Source organism: Lactuca sativa, chromosome 6 (assembly GCF_002870075.4).
Source record: "Lactuca sativa cultivar Salinas chromosome 6, Lsat_Salinas_v11, whole genome shotgun sequence".
Lineage (NCBI taxonomy): Eukaryota > Viridiplantae > Streptophyta > Magnoliopsida > Asterales > Asteraceae > Lactuca > Lactuca sativa.
In genome coordinates this window covers 56,757,268-56,779,559 of record NC_056628.2, presented here as the reverse complement: position 1 = coordinate 56,779,559, position 22,292 = coordinate 56,757,268, and the positions used below count along the sequence as shown (strand labels likewise).

General features: G+C 37.0%; 1 protein-coding gene across 4 annotated transcripts in view; it reads right to left on the bottom strand.

Moving 5' to 3' along the window:
- Positions 1 to 301: 301 nt before the first annotated feature.
- Positions 302 to 22,292, bottom strand: part of LOC111905397 (probable fatty acyl-CoA reductase 4) — a 65,139-nt gene continuing 43,148 nt past the window's right edge. For 2 of the 4 annotated variants that reach the window (XM_023901097.3, XM_023901099.3), the window contains 7 exons: positions 20,469 to 20,569; positions 20,123 to 20,315; positions 12,692 to 12,856; positions 12,467 to 12,548; positions 11,701 to 11,973; positions 11,460 to 11,587; positions 302 to 592 (listed from right to left, as the gene is read on the bottom strand). In XM_023901097.3, the coding sequence (XP_023756865.1) occupies positions 451 to 592; positions 11,460 to 11,587; positions 11,701 to 11,973; positions 12,467 to 12,548; positions 12,692 to 12,856; positions 20,123 to 20,315; positions 20,469 to 20,569 (1,084 nt within the window). In that variant the 3' untranslated portion in view covers positions 302 to 450. The remainder of the gene's footprint in view (positions 593 to 11,459; positions 11,588 to 11,700; positions 11,974 to 12,466; positions 12,549 to 12,691; positions 12,857 to 20,122; positions 20,316 to 20,468; positions 20,570 to 22,292) is intronic. The other 2 variants (XM_023901100.3, XM_023901098.3) reach the window with 2 other exon arrangements.

The following is a 22,292-nucleotide window of genomic DNA, read 5'->3' as shown; positions in this document are numbered from 1 at the left end:
GTATCCATGAAAGAGTTATTGAGATTATTTTCCAAACACGCCTTATGATATTGATCATCATATAATCCTGAAGGTAAAAAGTCTTTTAGGTTTGTTAACTAGAGTGATGAACAAGGTATTACTTCCAATATTTGGGATCTGAGTTCTCTTCCACTAACAAAATGCTCAACCCAATAGTCTCCTAATATTTTGTCATGAATTTAAAGAAAACTCTATCTTTCTCTGAGTCCTTTTCATTGACACAACCCATGGAATCTTTCACTTCATTAACAAAACTAAAAGGGCCTTCTAAGAGAACATTTTGAGCATTAAGATATTTTTGAATATTTACCATAAACATATTTAAGAATCCCCAATATTATTACAAGTTAAATTCATACAAACATGATTAGGTTACATAATTCCTTACAATAATAAACATAATTTTAATGGTTAGTTACTTAAGTGTGATTATTTTCTTAATGCATATTTCACCAACCCGGGGATATGTATATTCATGAAGAAGTCTTCCCAATTAAGAGATTTCACATCAAAGAAAAATGTCTTTATCTCAGATATTCCATGCAACTTGTTGAGGTTTGTATCATCATACCTATATATAATGAAAACTTTTAATTAGTTAACAATATCTTTAGTATAAACAAAATCTATTTAGCTTCCAAGCATAGTCGCACATTCTTTTGACGACTTAGACCAGGGGAACAAGAATTTCAAATTTGTTTTGTTTTTATTTTGTTTATAAAAATTCATGTACTCAAAAGTCTCTTAGATTGCATAAGGTTTTCAAACTAATTCCAACTGTTAAGGTAGGTCAACTGTAAGTTTATTTATCTTTAAGTTAGTAGCATCATTTATTTTTTTGGGATTTGATCTAGTTTCTCGTAGGATTGTGCAACATCACTGTATGTTTTGAAATTAGTGTTTACCTTATGATGGATTTTTTTTTCTTATAGTATGTATTTTGATGTGATTGGTCTGTATCTATGTCACATGTTAATTAATAAGGTGAGTAATTTTATCTTAGAATACTTGTCCCCATTATATAAGTATCTTAAATTGTGATTTCCTTTATGTTCACTACTATACATGTATTCATATCCTTTGTCTACTATATGTGCATATTGCATATACGTCCTAAATGATTTTATTTATGATTTGGGGATGTCCTTTATTGAATTAAGGACATGCTTTTGATAATTTGATTTTATTGACCGAGGGGTAGGGTGGGGTGGGGGGGGTTAACTTATTTTTGCTTTGACGGTTATGACTACCCTTTTAATCTTCATCTTGAGTTACTGGGAGGATACATCATTTATTATTGATCTTGTGTTTTGAAACTTATCTAACATATACCTGATTTTGACTTGCTTACATGTGCCTATACTTGCTTTCATTCATGAAACAAAATTTTAAAACTGATTTGATAACAAAAGGTAAATATCGATCTTGAAAGTGTTTTAGCATCCTATTTATACATACATACTAGGATTGGCGACTTGTGTTTTCATGTACTGGACCCATTGCGTGTTGACTTGTTGTGAGTATATTTTGAGATAATCCTCATGTGCACATGTAGGCTCGATACCCCTTGTGTGGGGCTAGGGATCATGGCTATGTAGTTCCTAGATTGATGGTAGGAGATCCACTTACCCATACATAAAACTAAGGAGACCCTTCTTCCTAGAGATATACGCAAGTGTAAGACCCACCTTCTCTAGCAACTTGGACTTCTAGAGATTCACATGGGTTGGGACAGTTACATGCATTGCATTATCTATTCAAGTTGTTTCTTCGTAAAATATTTTTTTTTGGAAAAATATAAAGTTTAGTATATTTGTTTTCTTTAGGTTATCGAATCTGAATGTTTTGAATTCATGCAAGTATATATATATATATATATATATATATATATATATATATATATATATATATATATATATATATGATTTGATGTTGGTTTTGATTGTTAATAATTGACTAACTAAGACATAACTATGTTATGTTATTTATCTATTTTTGAATTTTATATAAGATTTGATATTTATGATAATGTACTTTGAGTATTGTTATATTTTCAAGTTAACTGTTGATGTTTTGTTGTTGTTTTGAGAAGGTATGGGTTTTATATTTATGTATGAGTTGTGTGTTCATTCATATACTACTAATGCAATGTCTAACCTTCAGATTGTACTTACTTGGCTCCCCATAGCCTAACCCATTATGTTGATAAATTTCGCAGGTTAGTGCATATTATCAGGAGCATAGAAGATTCGTAAGCTTAGATATTTAAATGACTCTTAGTTTGTAAAGACTTCTTAAAGCTTTGTTTTGATATATGTTGTGACATTCTCGCATGAAATGTTTTTGTTAAATCATAAATGGTTGGGAATTTATGTTTTTGTACTGTTATCTACATTTCAAATATGAAAAATAGTTGAATTAAACTTTTGGACCGTTTTCTGCAAACTAAAACTCTAAAAATATTTTAATACTATTATTAATAGGCTCGTGCGAGGGTGTTATACATATTGATTAATTTGGTATGTATATGTGGAAAGAAGATCATCAATGACAACCTATATGGGGGTGGACGGTGACGGTTGAAGGTAAAAAAGAGGAGAAGATGACAAATAAAGAAGTTGGAAGATAGTGTAAGCATAGAATATCACTTTACAAGTGAAGAAATAGTATCCTTTATATATTTGCCTTTTCTATATCAAGCAAAATTAATCTTTTAGTTATGTCTTTTCACGCAATTTCACTTATCTGTAACATCCTGATGTTGAGGTAATTCCAAATTTTAACCCTGAGTATGAAGATTATTGCATTTTAGCCCTTATGTATGAGAAATATTGCAAAATAACCCATAGTGGTATTATTGTAATTAATAGGGCATGGGATCGTACGCTGGGCGTAAATATTATACGCTAGGCTTACGTGATAAGATCCCAATCCCTATTTTTTAGGCTTTAGACCATACTTAAACATCCTTATGGCCTCAAAACCTCTTCTTTTATCAACCTCCATCACCCTATTCGACCTTAGCAAACCCTTGTTCCTTGTTTGAGCATCCTTGACTTTTGGTACGTATTTTGGTGACCTTGAAGGAGAAGAAAGGAAGCAGAAGCACTTTGGAAGCTTGAAGAAGCTTTAGATCTAGAATCCTCATCTATCGAGCAACCTCCAAGAGGTATACAGTTTTGAACTTGCTTGCATTTCTTTAGATCTTGTTAGTTCATGTTTCATGAAGAACATTGGTCCCAAGTTTTGACCTTTATGAGTATGGCATGCTCTATCCCATATAAGTTATCCTATCAGATGCTTTGAGATCTTTAGAAGCATAAAAGGATGATCTTGGATCTTAGTTCTTTCCTATGCATGTGCTAGGATGTCCTAATGTATTAAGAAGTTAGGGTTTGTGAGTATTAAGCACTTCTAGCCATGCAAAGTCATAAAGTTGGAAACTTTATGACTTATGATGTTATTTTGGACTTAGATATTTATTTGGACGTAAGGACTTGATGTATTAAGCTCTTAATAGGAATTTGAGGTCAAGCCCCCGACCAATTGGCCAAGAGAAGTACACTCCACGTTCATCTGGGAATGCCCAACGTACTCGGCTAGGTTGACTCTGCTGGATTGTTTACTTTGACCTTTTGTCCACGCTTGACCTAAGAGTAGTTTGGGTATTTTCGTTCTTTTGGGATTATTAACTAAGCTTAAAGTCCTGATTTCATTTAGGTGATCAGTAGAGTTGGTGTTGAAGTTGTACTCGGCGAGGTGTAGTTTTCTTCAATTCGTCGGACTGATATGCTAGTATATGGTTTATTGGTAGATCTATATGACTATTTAAATTTGTTGCATCTATGTTTATGTTTATCTAGTATGTAAGTTGACATATTATGGTTCAGTTGAGGCGGTCCTGCTTTGTGGTGAAGGCCAAGACACCTGGGCGGTTCGGATAGGCTGTAGGCCCTGCGAGGCAGTCCAGTTAGGCTGAAGGCTCATGTTTGTATGCTTTTGTTTGTTATGTGGTGTGGTGGTACTTTCGGGGAACTCACTAAGCTTTGGCTTACAGTTTTAGTTCATTATCTCAGGTACTTCAGAGGATCATGGGAAAGCGAAGGCATGATCGTGCACATATTCCTGTTTTATGACATTGGATATTGAGAAAAGCTGATTTTGATTAATATTTTTGGAACCATGGTTTTTTAAACAATGTATGGATGAAATGGGTTGTTTTTGAAAATTTTAAATTTCTATGATTTTTGGGTTGTTACAAGTCCGTATCTGAGCCTTGGTTTAAGTGAAATGGATGGTCATTCGTATGAATCCAGACTTAAACTAAGGAACTACAAAAGTTTCAAAACGGTTTTCAAAAATTGTTGTCAAATGTGACCAAGGAAGGATGTGATGTGTATGATCAGCTGGAGTAAGAAAGTATACCCCAAAATACCACATTGTTATATGATATCATGTTTATGATAGAGCAACATGTTAGTAATAGGCTAGGGATCTTCTAGAATTGTGTGATAGAATTGTCTGCTATATGATGCCTGATATCCTAGGGTTACTTCTTGTATGAAATTCATATCATTATTGTAGTTGCTTAGTGTGTGCATCATAGTTGTATATAACTAAGATTTTATATCTATAGAATGTTTGGTTTAACCTTATTTCCTGTTCCTTCTATGGTTGTGGGCTTAGGGTAGAATCAAGTATTCAATTTTCTATAGGATCCAGTGTTATGTATGATTAGCATTCACGAGTGTTGCAGGGTTGGTGGAAGCTTTATTGACGAGTATATGTGTGAGCAGCCGGGTAGTTGAGGAATGTTTAGCCATTCCCGGGAGAAGTGAGGATATGATGTAAGCATATCCTAGACGTTGTATTGCTAGGGCGGTTTGTGATGATCCTTTGAGGCAAATATGGGTAGGTGCGGAAGGTAGTATACACCCGTACTACTAGAAACCCAGGAGCTGTACGCATAGCAAGGAAGTCACAACCTCAAGGGTTTTATTTACTTATAATAGCTTGTATGGTATGAAATGCGACATGTTTGATATTTTATGGTTTATTTTCAGTATGGTGCTCACAAGGGGACCAAGTTTAGGTGCCAGAACAGGTGGCCAGGATAGGCCAGGATTGACCGAGGATCAGGTTGATGAGATGATTGTTGTTAAGGTTGTTACTTCTGTCTGGGGATCAATTCCGGAGTTGTTTGGGTCTATCAAGACCATCATGATTGAGCTTTTCGACGATCGTTATGTTGCACTTTTGGAGGCTGCTGTGGCTGGCTACCATGCTCGTTGCTGCTGCGGGGATTTGTGGGGAGAGAGTTTTATAGTACCAGGACTTTGACATTATGAAGCCTCCGGTGTTTGATGGAGTTCAGGACCCAATTGTAGCGATGAGGTGGTTGTATAATGTGGAGGGGTGTTTCTACACATGTTCTTTCCAAACTGACTAAAAGTTCAAGTGTGCCCTGAACCTTTTCCAGTAAGGGGCTAATGATTGGTGAATATTGGTGACTGGCTCGTACACTCCTAAGAAAAGGGTTGTTGTGACTTGGGAGCAGTTCTTCGAGATGTTTTGCATGATATATGTTCCATTGGTAGAGAGGGAGAGGCTGGATCAGGGGTATATGGATCTGAGGCAAGGGACTGAGACTGTGATGGAGATCACCAAGATGTTTACAAAGAGGGACCTTTTCTGTCCTGAGTTTTCTACTTCTGAGTAAGTTCAGATGGCCCGATACTTGAGCATGCTCAAGACGGATATCCGCGAGTTTGTGTCCACCTAGCGTTATGGTACTCTCGCTGAGCTACAGGAGTCCACAAGGAGGACAAAGACTGAGATAGAGCTCTAGGCGATGGAGCTGAGGCAAGTTCATATGCAACCACAACCTGCAGCAAAGTGTTTCAAGCCCGCTGATTGAAGACCAGGGGGACAGAAGGGTTGTACTTGTGGCAAGTTAGGCAAGGATCATGATGGTGCTTGTCAATCTTCATCTGGATGCCACAAATATGGCAAGGAGGGGCATTACGCCAAGGATTATAGTTAGCAGGCCCTAATAGTGATCATCAGGATTTGTTACCACTATGAGTAGGTTGACCATATTAAGGCCAACTATCCCTTCCTTACTGCGAGGTCGATGCGGGTTGCAACACATCTACCTTGAGGATCAAAGATGGATGTTAGGGTAGGGAGGAGCCCACAAGGGCTCGAGGTCGTGCTTTCCAGCTCACAAGAAAGGAGGACAGGGAGGCGCCAGACGGCGTTACTGGTATGTTTCCATTTATCATTCTGTCATTTATTTTATGATATGCTTATGTTATGATTCTGCCAGGTACCTTCTTCATGAATTCCTTCCCTGCTCTTGTCCTATTCGAATCGGGTGCAGTCGGTCCTTTATATGTCAGTCTATTAGTATAGGTTTTGATATAACTCTTAGGGAGCTAGAAAGTTCGTTGCGGGTTTCTATAGCCAACAAACATGGGTTTTCTGCATCGAGTGTTTTTCTGGATTGTGTCTTTGAGATTTTTGGGGTGCCTTACCTAATTGATCTGATCTCTATTCCCATGGGAGATGTGCGTGTGATTGTAGGGATGGACTGGCTAAGTAGATTCGGGGCTATGATCGATTGCGAGGGTCAGCAGGTAGTAGGTTGAACCTCCAGTGGGGGAGAACTGGTTATTTATAGAGAGGGTACCAAATTGGGATCAACCTTTTAATCTGCTACCACGATTCGACAATATATTCATCATAGTTGTATGAGTTATCTTGCTTACGTGGTTGATACTCGAGTTTAAATGGAGGCTTCGGTTTCAGATGTGCATGTTGTCAGAGAGTTTTCTGATTTGTTTCCAAAGGAGGTACCTGGTGTGCCTCCAGAGAGGCAGGTTGAGTTCAGCATTGCTTTGGTTCTATGTGCGGCTCCAATTGCTAAGGCGTCGTACCGATTGGCATTACCTGAGATGCAGGAGTTGTTCTCCCAGCTTCAAGAGTTTTTGGGAAAGTATTTTATTAGACCGAACAGTTTGTCGTGAGGAGCACTGATTTTGTTCGTCAAGAAGAATGATGGTTGACACCGGATGTGTATTGATTACCGGGAGTTGAACAAGTTGACGGTGAAGAACCGTTATCCCCTCCTATGGATAGATGACCTCTTCGATCAGTTGCAGGTTGCATCTTGGTTCTCCAAGATCGACATGAGGCCGGGGTATCATAAGATGATGGTTAGAGAGGACGATGTTGAGAATACCGCGCTTCGGACTCGTTATGGTAATTACAAGTTCGTGGTGATGATATTTGGGCTCACCAATGCGCCCAGATTTGATGAATCAGGTATGTAGGCCGATGCTTGATCGATCATTTATTGTATTCATTGATTATATCATGGTGTATTCTAAGACTAGGGAGCAGCACGAAAAGCACCTTCGAGAGCTTCTGGGATTTTTGAAGTGAGAACGGTTGTATGACAGGTTCTCGAAGTGTGAGTTTTGGTTATGAGAGGTCTAGTTCTTGGTACATCTCGTTAACCAAAACATGATTTTGGTCGATCCGGCCAATATTAAGGTTATGATGCAGTGGGAGGTTCCGAAGTCTCCCTTGTAGATTAGAAGTTTCTTGGGATTGGCAGGGTATTATTGGAGATTTATTCATGAATTCTCCAAGATTGTGGTACCCCTTATTTGTCTGACTTGTAAGGGCGTGGATATTTGCTGGGGGCCCGATCAGCAGGCCGCATTCTAGACTCCGAGACAAAAATCATGTGAGGCCCCAGTGTTGACCCTCCGCGAGGGTGTTGAGGATTTTGTGGTATATTCTGATGCATCCATCAGCATTCTAAGAGTCGTTCTTACGCAACGAGGGAGGGTTATTGTTTATGCTTCTCAGTATCTGAAGCCGCATGAGGTTCTCTATCCGACTCATGATTTGGAGTTGGGATCAGTAGTGTTCACTCTCAAGATTTGGCGGCATTATCTATATGGGGTCCATTGTACCATTTACACGGATCACAAGAGTCCGGGATATCTCACGGATAGGCTGAATCTAAACATGAGGCAACGCTGGTGGATGGATATAGTTAAGGATTTCACCTGTGAGATTTTGTATCATCCCGGGAAAGTCCACGTGGTGGCTGATGCTTTGAGCTGCAAGACGTCTACTTTTGCTATTGAGGGCCTTTGTATGAGGATTTTAATTGTTTCTCCATTGTTGGATTTGATTAGGGAGGCTTAGGCTAAGGGAGTCAAGAAGGAAAATCGGAAACGGGAGAGACTCAGGGGTGAGATTAACAGGTTTGCAACTGACAGTCATGGATTATTGACCCAATACGGACGGGGTTGAGTGCCAGACTTTGGTGGGATCAAGCAGACTATTCTGGAGGAGGCACACAAGTCTAGGGTTTTGATACACCCAAGAGCTATCAAGATTTATCAGGATTTATGACATAGTTATTGGTGGTCGTGCATGAAGAGAGAGATGGCCTGGTATGTTGAGAGGTGTTTGACCTGTCGGATAGTCAAGGCCGAGCACCAAAGACCGCATGAAAAGCTTCAGCCTTTGGAGGTTCTCATATGGAAATGGGAACAACTCACCATGGATTTCATCACCAAGTTAGCATGGACAACTAAGAGGTTTATTGCAATTTGGGAAATTATGGACCGGTTGACCAAGAGTGCCCAATTCTTATCCATCTGTGAGAGCTCGTCGGCCGAGAAGTTGGCCGATATTTTTGTGCAGGAGATCGTTGCTCGACATGGTATTCCAGTCTCCATTGTATCTTATCAAGATGTTCAATTCACGTCTCGTTTTTGGTAGAAATTCCATGAGGAATTGGGTACAAGGTTGCACTTTAGCACTGCTTATCATCTGCAGACGGAGGGTCAGAGTGAGCGGACCATTCAGACACTTGAGGACATGTTCAGAGCTTGTGTTATAGATTTTGGTGAGAGTTGGAACTCCTACCTTCTCTTAGCTGAGCTTTTTTACAACAACAACTATCATTCCAATATTGGTGCACCGCCTTTCGAGCTTTTCTATGGGAGAACGTGTTGTACCCCAATTTATTAGGAGAGGTTGGTCAAAGAGTCATGGGAAGGACTAAGGTAGTTCTTCAGATGACATAGCTCATTTAGAAGATTTGGTAGAGACTTCAAACAACATAAAGTCGGCAGAAGAGTTATGCCGACAAGCATCGATCCGAGTTGGAATATCAGGCCGGGGATATGGTATTGTTGAAGGTATCACCCTGGAAGGGTGTAATCCACTTCAGGAAGAGGGGCAAGTTGGGGCCCCGATATATTAGGCTATTTTGGGTGATAGCGAGGGTTGGCAAGGTAGCGTACAAATTGGATTGGCCTAAGGAGCTCATCCATATCCACAACACCTTCTATGTCTCGTAGCATCAGAAGTGTGTGGCTAATGATTCGGCGGTTATTCCTTTGGAGGATATTCAGATTGATGTGCTCTTAAATTATGTGGAGAGACCAGTGATGATCTTATATTAGGAGACGAAGGCCTTGCACAACAAGGTGGTGTCTTTGGTCAAGGTGCAATGGCAACACCGAAAGGGTCCCGAATGGACATGGGAACTCAAGTCCAAGATGCGGGAGCATTACCCTGACTTGTTCACAGCAGCATAATTCGAGGACGAAATCTAGTTCAAATGAGGGAGAATTGTAACATCCTGATGTTGAGGTAATTCCAAATTTTAGCCCTAAGTATGAAGATTATTGCATTTTAGCCCTTATGTATGAGAAATGTTGAAAAATGGCCCATAGTGGTATTTTTGTAATTAATGGAGCATGGCCACATACGTTGGGTGTATGTGGTAAGATCCCAAATCTTAATTTTTAGGGTTTGGACCCTATTTAAACATCCTTATCGCCTCCAAACCTCTTCTTTCATCAGCCTCCATCACCTCATTCGACCTTAGCAAACCATAGTTCCTTGTTTGAGCATTCTTGACATGTGGTGGCCATTTTGGTGATCTTGAAGGAGAAGAAAGGAAGTAGAAGCACTTTGGAAGCTTGAAAAAGATCTAGATTTGGAAACCTCATCTACCTAGCAAACTCCAAGAGGTATAAAGTTCAGAAATTGGCTTGTGTTCTTTAGATCTTGTTAGTTCTTTATTCATGAAGCATTTTGGTCCCAAGTCTTGACCTTTATGAGTATGGCATGCTCCAGCCCATATAAGTTGTCATTTTGGATGTTTTGAGATGTCTAGAAGCATCAAAATATGATCTTGGATCTTAGTTCTTTCCCATGCATGTGCTAGGATGACTTAATGGATTAAGAAGTTAGGGTTTGTTGGTATTAAGAACTTCTAGCCATGCAAAGTTATAAAGTTGGAAACTTTATGAATTATAATGTTATTTTGGACTTAGATATCGATTTGCACATAAGGACATGATGTATTAAGCTCTTAATAAGAAATTGAGGTTACCAGGTGCGTATGTTGGGTGTACCACATGGCATGCTTAACGTACACGATCAAGCCCCCGACTACTTGGTCAAGAGGATTACGTCCTACGTTCAGCTAGGAACTCCCAGCATACTCAGTTGGGTTGACTCGGATGGTTTGTTGACTTTGACCTTTTGTCCAAGGTTGACCTAAGAGTAGTTTGGGTAATTTAGGCCTTATGGGATTATTAACTAAGCTTAAAGTCTCGATTTCGTGTAGGTGATCAGTAGAGTTGGTGTTTGAGTTACACTTGGTGTTGAGTACTTTTCTGCTACTCGTTGGACTGAGCGGTGAGTTTTCCTCACTGTACCCATGGTTTGAAGGCACCTATGTCGGACCACTAGATTATGTATCCGGGTTATAAGATTGTGATATGCTAGTATATGGCTGATTGCTAAATCTGTATGATTATTTTTATTTTTGAGATTTGTGTGTATGTCTATCTTTTACATATTTCGACATATTGTGGTTGGGTTGAGACAATTATGCTTTGTGCTGAAGGCCAAGACACCCGGGGCGGTCCGGATAAGCTGTAGGCCCTGCGAGGCGGTCCAGTCAGGCCGAAGGCCCATAGGGTGGTCCAAATAGGTTGTAGACCCTACGAGACGGTCCAGTGAAAATAAAGGCTCATGTTTGTATGCTTCTGATTGTTATGTGGTGTGATGATACTTTGGGGGAACTCAGTAAGCTTTGACTTATAGTTTTAATTCATTTTTTCAAGTACTTCAGAGGATCGTGGGAAAGCAAAGACATGTTCGTGCGCATCTTCCTGTTTTATGACATTAGATCTTAGGAAACTCTGATTTTGAATAATATTTTTAGAAAACACTTTATAGATGAAATAGATTGTTTTTGAAAATTTTAAATTTTTATCATTTTTTGGTTGTTACATTATCTCTTATATCAATACACTACTAAAACACAATTGTGTATGTTTTAAGAGCTCTCCATAATTTAATAACTAGAAAATGATTGAAAGATTGCTTACATTGTGTTGATAAGAACGTATGGTTTATAAAGACTTGCTAAGCGGAATATGATATTGATTTTTCGTTCTGCGTCGAGATACCATGCATTGAAAGCCCTACCTAGTACAATGTTTACATATTTAAATACCTTCAAAAGAACATGAAGAAATGTTAAAAACCAGTGAAGTATAATATTTCCAAAACTAAATGTTATTTATTTTGTTTTTCCATATTAAAAGGTTGATGAAATGAAGAGATTACCTTTAAGGGAATCACGTAACGTATCACCATATATCTGTTAAAGATGCTCATGGAACTCAACAACGTAATTGTTTTGGATGTTCTGATGGGGTTTCCTTGCTGGATTTTTAATGGATGCTTAGCAAAGTATTCAATTACACAATTCTTAAATGTAGAAATTTTTAATGGGTTTGACATAGATGATCCAACATGATAAATAGTCATCGAGACTGGTTTATTTATGTGGGCACCCATTGCTGTGATCATAACATTAATCACCATGTCTGCTGGAATCTGCATATTTTAGAGAATATCATAATATATTATATACCAAATGGCTATTGGCCTAGCAATATTGGTGTTTGAAAATATGCCTCTCTTTTTAAGTGGTTGAAAGTTCAAATCTTGTCTGACTAGTAGTGGTGGACAAATGAAGTTAGTGGTGGACAAATGAAGTAGTTTACGAGTAAGATTTGGAAGGTATGCGTTAGGCTTTTAAAAAAAAAACATAATAAATTATATGAAGCCATTTACAAGAGTGGTTGTGTCTTTCTTACTATTATTATTTTACAAGTTTCGGTATAAGAAGAATGTGACATGCATTATTAACACTTTAATTAACCATTTCTAGCATTTTGATATAAAAAATATTATTATAATCCAATCAAGTGCTCGCAAACAATACTTTATAAAACACCATACCAAAAAGGGTAGGCAAGAGCATATCGTCACCAATATGCATAGTTAACACATAAGAGTGTCATCGTTCTAGTTAAGGAGAACTTACTATGTCAAGTACTTTGTCGGGATGAGCCAGAAAGCAAGAAGTCCTGCCTTTACCATATGCAGCAATGAAGCTATCCATCGTCCTATATTGTTTTTAATGTTTTTTAATGTTCATGATCATATTAAGAATAATAGAGTAAAATGTAATCTAATGCATGATCTTTATTCAATAAAATTCATGAAAATTTTGTAATGTCTATTGCAAATAAAATGACATTTGAATTACTTAACGCCTTCAATCCATCCAGGAAATGGTTCTTTATAGGTACTAGCGATGATGGTAGGACGTAGTATGACTAATGACACATCTTGTCTTAATCGCTTGATCAATAGCATCTCCCCCATTGCCTTGGTGAATACATAGACATTTGGCCATCCATGCAACTTTGCCCTTGCACCAGACAAACATAATACAAATTATAATGTAAATGATGGCGACACACATTGCATCTTAAAGAATTGGTAAACAAAGAAAGTTGACTTCTTGACCAATGAATCTGCCTTATCATGCATATTATTAGTGCAATGTCACTGTGTTTATAATTGTGTCACATCAAATTTTGCTTTAAATATGTCCCATCAAATTTTATTCACCCTAAGACCAGCCGGTATGGGCAAAGAAAAAAAAACCAATTGAAAGTCCACATAGGCATAAAACCCTCTTCATCTTTCCACTACAATTTTTAAGGGGTGGTGTTCCAAGGCAATAAACGCAGTTATGAGGCAAATTAAAGAGGCGAAACAAAGGAATAACACTCGTTGCATTTCGTTACCACCACCACGAAGCATCACATAACGGGTTTCCCCCATGTTCATGGCATGAAGGTGCAAACACGTCAGCAATAACCAGCCATGACGTGTTCATACCCAATAGTCTAATATAGTATTAACATTATTTCATGTGTGGTCCCTGTTGACTAGATAAGTAAATAATTTACATTTTTAACCAATATATTAATAAATTATAATTAAGTAAGTAGTATATATATATATATATATATATATATATATATATATATATATATATATATATATATATATATATATATATATATATATATATATATATATATATATATATATATATATATATATATACTTTGCAATTTATTTAAAAAATATGGTAAACTGTACAATATGAATGACTCATGTCATGTTGTCTAAAGGCCATATAAGATGTCAATTCATAGAGTACTACTAATATTTTAAGTATTTCATAATTTAAACTTTGAACTTTTTTGTGTGAAATTCTATTCCTAATGTCACTAGAATCCTATTACGGGCCCATTAATAGATAATTATTAAAAGACCTCATATTTTACAATACTAAAGATTCAATTTAATTTAATCTTTTTGATAATATAAGTACTCTGTAGCAAATTACAAAAGGGTTGAAAGGAGTTTGCAAGCCACATGTGGATGTAGTAAAGGTGTTGACCGGGCAAAAAGGGATCCGAAATGATAGAAAGATAACATGGGAATTCCATTGTTGGGTTATATATGTTGGAATACTCAGAAGCCAGAAGCCAACAGTTACTTTTGACAATCTAACAATCTTTTGCTTTATGTGTTTTTTTGAGGCTGATAGTCTGTTGAATAATGCCCTATACTTTTAGAAACTTGTTATTTGAATAGGCGTTAACTTCCTTGAAATTAGAACAACTTTGTAGCTAACGTTATTCTTTTTAGACCAAACATTTTGCTATTCCAAAGCCCTAAAATAGCAATGTCTTGTAGGACTTCTTGCAAGAGCGAGGCCAAGTCAATGATTTGGGTACTAGGTAAGCTGAGAAAAACCGCACCCCAACTAAAATTAACCGCATAAACCACAACCGATTAGACGCAACCGCAATAAAAACCGATGGTGAGGTTCTCTTTTTCTCACCATGTTGTTAAATATGTGGCTGTTCCCATTTTTCCATATATATAATCCAAACTATGGCCATAAGAACCACAAAGATTGAAATTTTTGACTTTTTGAGGAACTACAATATAATTATCCATCTAGAACATGATTTTTGTAGAAATGAAAGTTTAGGGTATTTTATCCCACAGTAGATACAAGAGCGAACGAACGCCAACAACAGACGACCCCCATAAAAATGGCTTCATTAGCATATTGGAGACGAGACAAGCAAGGGATATTTCTGGTTAGTGTGTGATTTCCGTTAAGAAGTATTGAAACTTTAGTTGAAGTAAGACAAGAAAAAATCCAATAGTCCACCTCTATTTGAACCTCATAAGCTTAGGAATATTAGGAAGAAAAGACCAAGGTTGCAAAACACCTCGTCAAAATCTACTTTAAATATGAACATCATTTTTATATTTTTTTCGCCCGTGTAATAGCCTCATTCATCATAAGAGGACCATCAAGAATATTTATACCTTGAATGTAAGATGCGAATTGTTCATTGTGAACAATCACCGAAATTGTGTTTTTCAATATCTCCCCCAAGGTTTTAGCTATTAGGAATAAATAAGCATAAATCTCTTATGTAAATTAGTTATTCTGTTTCCTTTTATTCCTGTTGTAATTGTGTATATATTTGCATCAATTCTTTAATAATTTATCCCCTTAAAAAGAAATCTGATTTTTATGAGGTTTTAGTTGGTTTCTTACAGTTTGCTCAAACTCAGTTTTCTTGCAAACTGAAGGTATTTCAAAGTGATGGCGGTGGAGAGTTCTTAAACACTCGAGTTACCAAACTTTTTCTTGATAATGGCACTCACCATCAAGTTTCATGTCCTTATGTACCTCAACAAAATGGCCGTGTCGAAAGAAAGCATCGTCACCTTACAGAAACCGGACTTGCCATGTTGTTTAGTGCACATGCTCCTGCAAATCGTTGGGTTGATGCTTTCACATCAGCAATTTATGTCATAAATCGTCTTCCTACAAAGCTTTTGGATCATAAGTCTCCATTTGAAGTTCTCTTTCACACCGTACCTAACTACAACAATTTTAAAGCCTTTGGGTGTCGTGTCTACCCCTATCTACGACCGTATGCGGAGCATAAATTATCTCCTCGAAGTATTGGCTGCATTTTTCTCGGTTATTGCTCTCAATACAAAGGATACAAGTGCTTGGATCCTTCAACTTCTCGAGTTTACATTACTCGCCATGCAACTTTTGATGAAAGCATTTTTCCTTATGCGTATGATCCTCCTACAGCTGACACATTACACTTGTTTTTATCTTCTTATTTTGAAGATCTCCCTGTGCAAATTCTGGACAGTTCCAAGCAGTCTTCTCCTACATCGGTACCTGCTGTTTCTCCTACCCCATCTCAGCCGTGTCTCTCTTGTCTACATGATGACTCGACATATGTCCAACCATCATCACAGCCTACGCCAGCTATGCCACCATCGCCACCTGTATCGCCAGTTCAAGCGTTGCCTCATTCACCACCTCCGTCACCGGTCGTTTTTCAACAACCTTCTCCACCACAGCCTCCGCCAATTCAGGGGCATTCTATGACTACTCGTAGTAAGCATGGGATTATTAAACCAAGGCATATTCTTGATCTCCTTGTTGTTTCTCCTTCTACTTTGCATGATGCTCTTTTTGCTACCACCGAACCTAAGGGTTTTAAATCAGCTTCCAAGTTTGAACATTGGTGTCGTGCTATGGATGATGAAATCAAGGCGCTTCGTGATAATCAAACCTGGACTCTCATACCTCGACCATCTGCCACTAACATCGTAGGTTCTAAGTGGGTTTTCCGGACTAAATTTAATGCCGATGGTACTATTGAGCGACATAAGGCCCGACTCGTTGCTCAAGGATTCACTCAGGTTCCTGGGTTTGATTTTTCTCACACGTTTAGTCCAGTTGTAAAAGCCACAACAGTCCGTGTTGTTCTTTCTCTAGCCGTTGCAAATCGTTGGAACCTTCATCAACTTGATGTAAAAAATGCGTTCTTAAATGGCCATTTACGTGAGACTGTCTATATGGAGCAACCTCCAGGTTATGTTGATCCACGCCATCCAAATCATGTGTGTCACCTTAATAAGGCTCTTTATGGTCTTCGTCAAGCTCCTCGTGCATGGTTTCAACGACTCAGCACCTTTCTTATTGCTCAAGGTTTTAAGTGTAGTCAGGCTGACACATCACTTTTTATTTTTCATCAAGGCTCATGTCTTTTGTATCTTCTGGTCTATGTTGATGACATAATTTTGACTAGTAATCATGAACCTTCAATTGCTCGTTTTGTATCTTCCCTCAAACGTGAGTTTGCTATTAAAGACTTAGGGAAGCTTACCTACTTTCTTGGTCTAGAGGTTACTTATACTGCTGAAGGTTTGTGTCTCACTCAAAGTAAGTATGCGCATGATATTTTGTCAAGGGCCGGTCTCCTTGATTCTAAACCTGTTGGCACGCCTCTTGCCACAAATGATGTTTTTACTACTGCTGGTACTCCTTTTCATGATGCTACTTTGTATCGATCCTATGTTGGTGCTCTTCTATACTTGACTATTACTAGGCCTGATCTATCCTATGCAGTCAATCAAGCCAGTCAGTTCCTTCATGCCCCTACGGATCACCATTTTTCTCTTGTAAAAAGAATCTTGCGTTATGTTAAAGACACTCTTCATCATGGGCTCACTTTCTTACACCCCACCAAGTCTATGCTTATTGGTTATTCTGATGCTAACTGGGCACGTTGTATTGAGACTAGACGTTCTACTTATGGCTACTTTATCTTTTTTGCTGGCAATCTAGTTTCATGGAGTGCGAAGAAGCAACCAACTGTGTCTCGCTCAAGTTGTGAGTCTGAATATCGGGCTATGGCCAACACTGCTGCTGAACTTATCTGGATTACTCATCTTTTACGTGATCTTAATGCTCTTCCTTCTGAGCGCCCTACACTCCTTTGTGACAACTTAAGTGCTATTTTTTTGAGTCAAAATCCTGTTGCACATAAAAGGGCCAAGCATATTGACATTGATCATCATTTCATTCGAGAACTTATTTTGGCAGGAAAACTTCACACCAAATTTGTTCCAACCAAGCTTCAGGTTGTTGATATATTCACCAAGCCATTGCCCAGATTGTTGTTTGAACGGTTCCGAGATCAATTGCATGTTCATCCACCACCCATTCGCTTGAGGGGGGGGGGGGGGGGGTATTAGGAATAAATAAGCATAAATCTCTTATGTAAATTAGTTATTCTGTTTCCTTTTATTCCTGTTGTAATTGTGTATATATTTGCATCAATTCTTTAATAATATTCACGGGAAATTATTCTCACATTAGCAATTAATTTGTATGCACATCCAATCCGATTAATTGGCCTAAAATCAAAAAGGGTAAGGTCATTTAGTTTAGATACAAAGGTGCTAAACAAGACATTCCTACCATAATTGATGTTGTTGTGCTCTTTAAAATAGTTGATCGCATGGAAGATGTCCTTTCCAATAATGTTTCAAAAAAGACTTATGAATATGAAAGTGAACATATCTGATCCTAGAACTTTCTCATTTTCATAACTTCAAACTGCTATCTTTAGATCTTCGAAATCAAAAGGTCATACAAGGAAATCACCCTCAAGTAACCATTTGCATCTAGATTTTTTCTTGAGGTAAGAGAAGCATAAGGTTTTATCATCTTTGATTTTGTTACTACCTTCTTCCTTTTCCTTAGTATAGGTATCATCAGTAAGACCCTACTCCATTATGATGTCAATAACAAGAACTTTCTTCTTAAGCTTAACCATCTCCTTTTTGTTCCTCTACCTTTTTTTTCTAACATCTCTAATTATGTAATTCATGTTTCACCATACATAGTTTTTTGCTTAGTTTTTCAATACTGGAGAAGACATCCAAATTTTCTAAATTTACATCTCAAACTCGCATTGTCACATCCTACGTACACCCAAGATTAAGGAAACAATACTTAAAGAAACAGAATGGATGGGGTCCAAAATCTGGTTCATTGGAGCTAAGAAGCAATAGGCGATGATCATAATTGATCTTAGGCAGTGTAATACGATTTGAGTTGGGCCCATATTAAAGAAATCGTTGGAAATTAAAAATCTATCCAATTTACTGAATTTGGATCATTTTTTGCTTATCGACGTAAATATTCGTCCACCAATATTAGGATCAAGCATGGACATAAAATCGATAAATTTAATGAATAACAATGAACAATTAGGATCATACACTTGCCTATTTTTTCTCTAGTAGTTAACCTTGTTGAAGCCGCAACAACAAAGCTATACCTTGTCTAAATCGTCCATAAGGATATTAGAAAGAGCATTCCAAAGATCTGATTTTAGTTTAAGATCATATGGATCGTCGAAGTCAAAAGCCCGTATTTCTGATTACAAGATTTCGATTTTCCCTTTACAATAATATAATTTCGATCAGTGATTATATTATCCACATCCAAAGGTTTCTAGTCCCAATTAGAAACAAGGCTACCAAACCTCCCAACATGATCAATAACATCATAATTACATACCTATTGCGCCAAGACATAACCGATAAAACCCTTTCTAACTTCATACAATCTCGACTCTAGTACATACCAAAAGTTCATACACATTATACGAAGTCACGATGTATTTGAAGTGTTTTTGTGATTCAAACATGAATACTTAAAGAGATATGAAGAGTTGAAGAAATATGTTTTATTGCATAAATTAGTGAGAATTTTATTATGTATCTCAATATATCAGATATATTAAGCATATTTGAGTTCTATGTATTCTTTTTGTATGCTTTTATAAATGTTTAATTGTCTGAGTTCACACCGCAGTCAAATACATACAAGAACAATTATTGTTATCCAACGGTCATACTTAAAGCAATGACATCATAATATTTGTGGATATGCCTTCTTTGGTGCTCCCAGTTCCCTCAATGACATCAATATGAAAGTCTATCACAATTTTCATGGAAGTCTATCACAATCTTCAAAGCGATTTGATGGAACATATTTGAATTATTGACCACATTGACTTGAGTGTGGATACCATAGACGATTTGGAAGACCAATTTTTTGGATGACGACTTTATGTAGTTTTTATTAATTTCGTATTTGAAATTTTTAACTTATGAAGTTTTTAACTGTTTTTATGTATTTCTTTTATTTTAATTTAATGAAAAATATATTTTTTTATCTAAATCCAGTTGTTAAAATAGTAAAATGGCAAACCGAAATGGCAAAAAAATCCTAAACGTATTGTACAGTTGATGTGACGTGGTTAGATGCCAGAAAACAGTATGACAAATATGATATTACTCCCTTCGCCCAAATGACTCAAATAACTTAGTTACATACTGATTTTTATTTGATTGTATGTTAATACTTATTTAGTATTTATATTATGATTGGTTATATTAATATGAATATGTTATTGACTAATTATAAAGATAATGAAGGTATTTACTAAAAATACAAAATAAATTTTTATTTGTTAGGGGACCACTTTTACATGGTTGTTGGTACCATATAGATGTCATTGCAAAACTACTGTCACACAAATCAAAGAGAATTATCATTATATTGGTGTGGATGTTTGTCGGTCTTTCGTATGGAATTATCAATCGATAGTGAATCTGGCTGTTTTAAAATCGGTGGAAATGTTAATGTGTACCTTGCTCTATAAGTAAAAAAATATGATTTCTTGAAGAAAAGAAAATGAGAAACCTTTGAATACCAAGATCCGTCATGGCAGATGACATGGCTTCTTCATTAGCTTTCTCAATGATGAGCTGTCTTTGTCTTTCTTGTGTTAACCTCTTCTCTTCTCTAATGTCCAGATTATTGTTGTCATTGAGTGTCTCACCCATTTTAAATGGCATCTCGAATATGATTCCAGACTTTTCTCCAGAGACAAAAGCTGAAATAAGAAGGTTTCAATTGCAAAAATAATTGACATTCTACACAAATGCATTGCATGCCAGCAATTATCAAATATGATTTTATTTGTGTCTTCACCAGACGCCCTTAATTATATTTAAGATTTTTTCTTTATTGCAACTTTAATACAAACCTGTGGATACATGAAGAAGTAATTTCATGTTGGGGCATTCATTAACAAAGCAGGAAAGATGTTCAACTCCGAGAGTGTTAATTGCTAATGCCACATCATATCTACAAACACACCGAACATAAATGTAGAGCAGATTAGTTCAATTACCTTTAAAATTAAGCTGAAGTAATATCAGATTACCAAGACAACATGAAATGAAATAATGTTTATTATTATTCTAATAAAACAAATATCCAAATTGATTACCCAAGAACCGAAGCAATGCAACGACAAAAAAAAATATTCAATACTTCCGAAACTTCGAAATTAATAAAGTTATTGATTGAATTCCGATCTACCCTTACGTGGTTATCACGTGATTATCCCTAGTCGCATGAGATTAAATTTTACCCTATTGCACACCAATGATATCCTCACAGATGGCAACTATGGTGACTAGTCACATGAGATTAATTTTTTTTTTTTTGCAAAGAACAAGATGGGATTCGTGAATGGGACAATCAAGAAACCGGAGGAAGACTCAGAGAACTACATGATGTGGATGAGATGCAAAGCCATGAGTAAGGGCTGGCTCACCACAACCATGTAGAAGAACATTAGATCCAGTTTCAAGTATGCTAATACATCGGCAAAGATGTGGAAGGACCTCGAAAAGAGGTTTGAGAAGGAAACTGCACCTCGCGTATACATACTAAAACAAATCATCACAGTAACTCAACAAGATGGGGCTTCCGTTTCGGCTTACTACACGAAGATGTGAGTCCTTTGGGATGAAATACAATTGGTATCGCTATTGCCTAGTTGCACTTGTGGCAAATGTGAATGCAATATCAGAAAAAGACTAAGTGAATCGAAGGAGAAGGAGAGTTTGTATGAGTTATTGATGGGTATTGATGGGACTTTTTCCAACGTGAGAACTCAAATACTCATATCGAAACGGACAACAACGTTGGGGACCAATTATCACCTTGTTGTAGAAGACGAACAACAAAGAGTAATCTCAGCTACAAGAAAAACGGTACATGATGTTGATGCCTTTCAAACCTTCACCTTTAGTAGACAAGGACCAACAAAGAACAAAAGATCAGTGAAAGAAACTAAGCGAGTCAACAACAACCAGGAGTCAGAACATTGCACCTTTTGTGGAAAAAATGGGCATAATAAAGAGGGTTGCTTCAAGAAGATTGGTTATCCGGTTTTGTGGCCCATGAAAGGAAAGAAAGAGAAAGAAAAATCTTGGGTTGTGTGGGCTGATTGAAACGGGATAACAATACCAAGTTTGATGAGTGAACAATATAAGATGGTTGCCAAACACTTTTCTAGCTTTGCAACTAATAAGATCAAAGATTGTGTGGGAACAAATGTCAACATGGCTGGTAAGAATTCTAAAACTAAATCTTGGGTTGTAGATACAGGAATGACTGAACACATGACTTGGGCATCCTTCAGAATCAAAGATGCAGCAAGTTGAGTTTTTGAAGAATTTTACTTTTTCTTTAAGAAAAAAGACTTCTGATTCGTGTATAAAGGCAAAACTTACAAGATTACCTTTTCCTAGTTCATCTATTAAAACCATTCGGTGTTTTGATTTATTGCATTGTGACATTTGGGGTAATTATCGAACACATTCTCTTTCACGAGCATGCTGTTTTTTTTTATTGTAGTAGATGATTTTAGTAGGGGTGTATAGGTATATCTTATTAAATATAAACAAGAATCAAGTAAGTGTCTTATTGACTTTTGTAAAATGGTGAAGTTAAACTCAATTCAGGAAAGGAGTTAAGAGAGTTAGAAGTGACAACGGGGAGAATTTACCTCCAACTC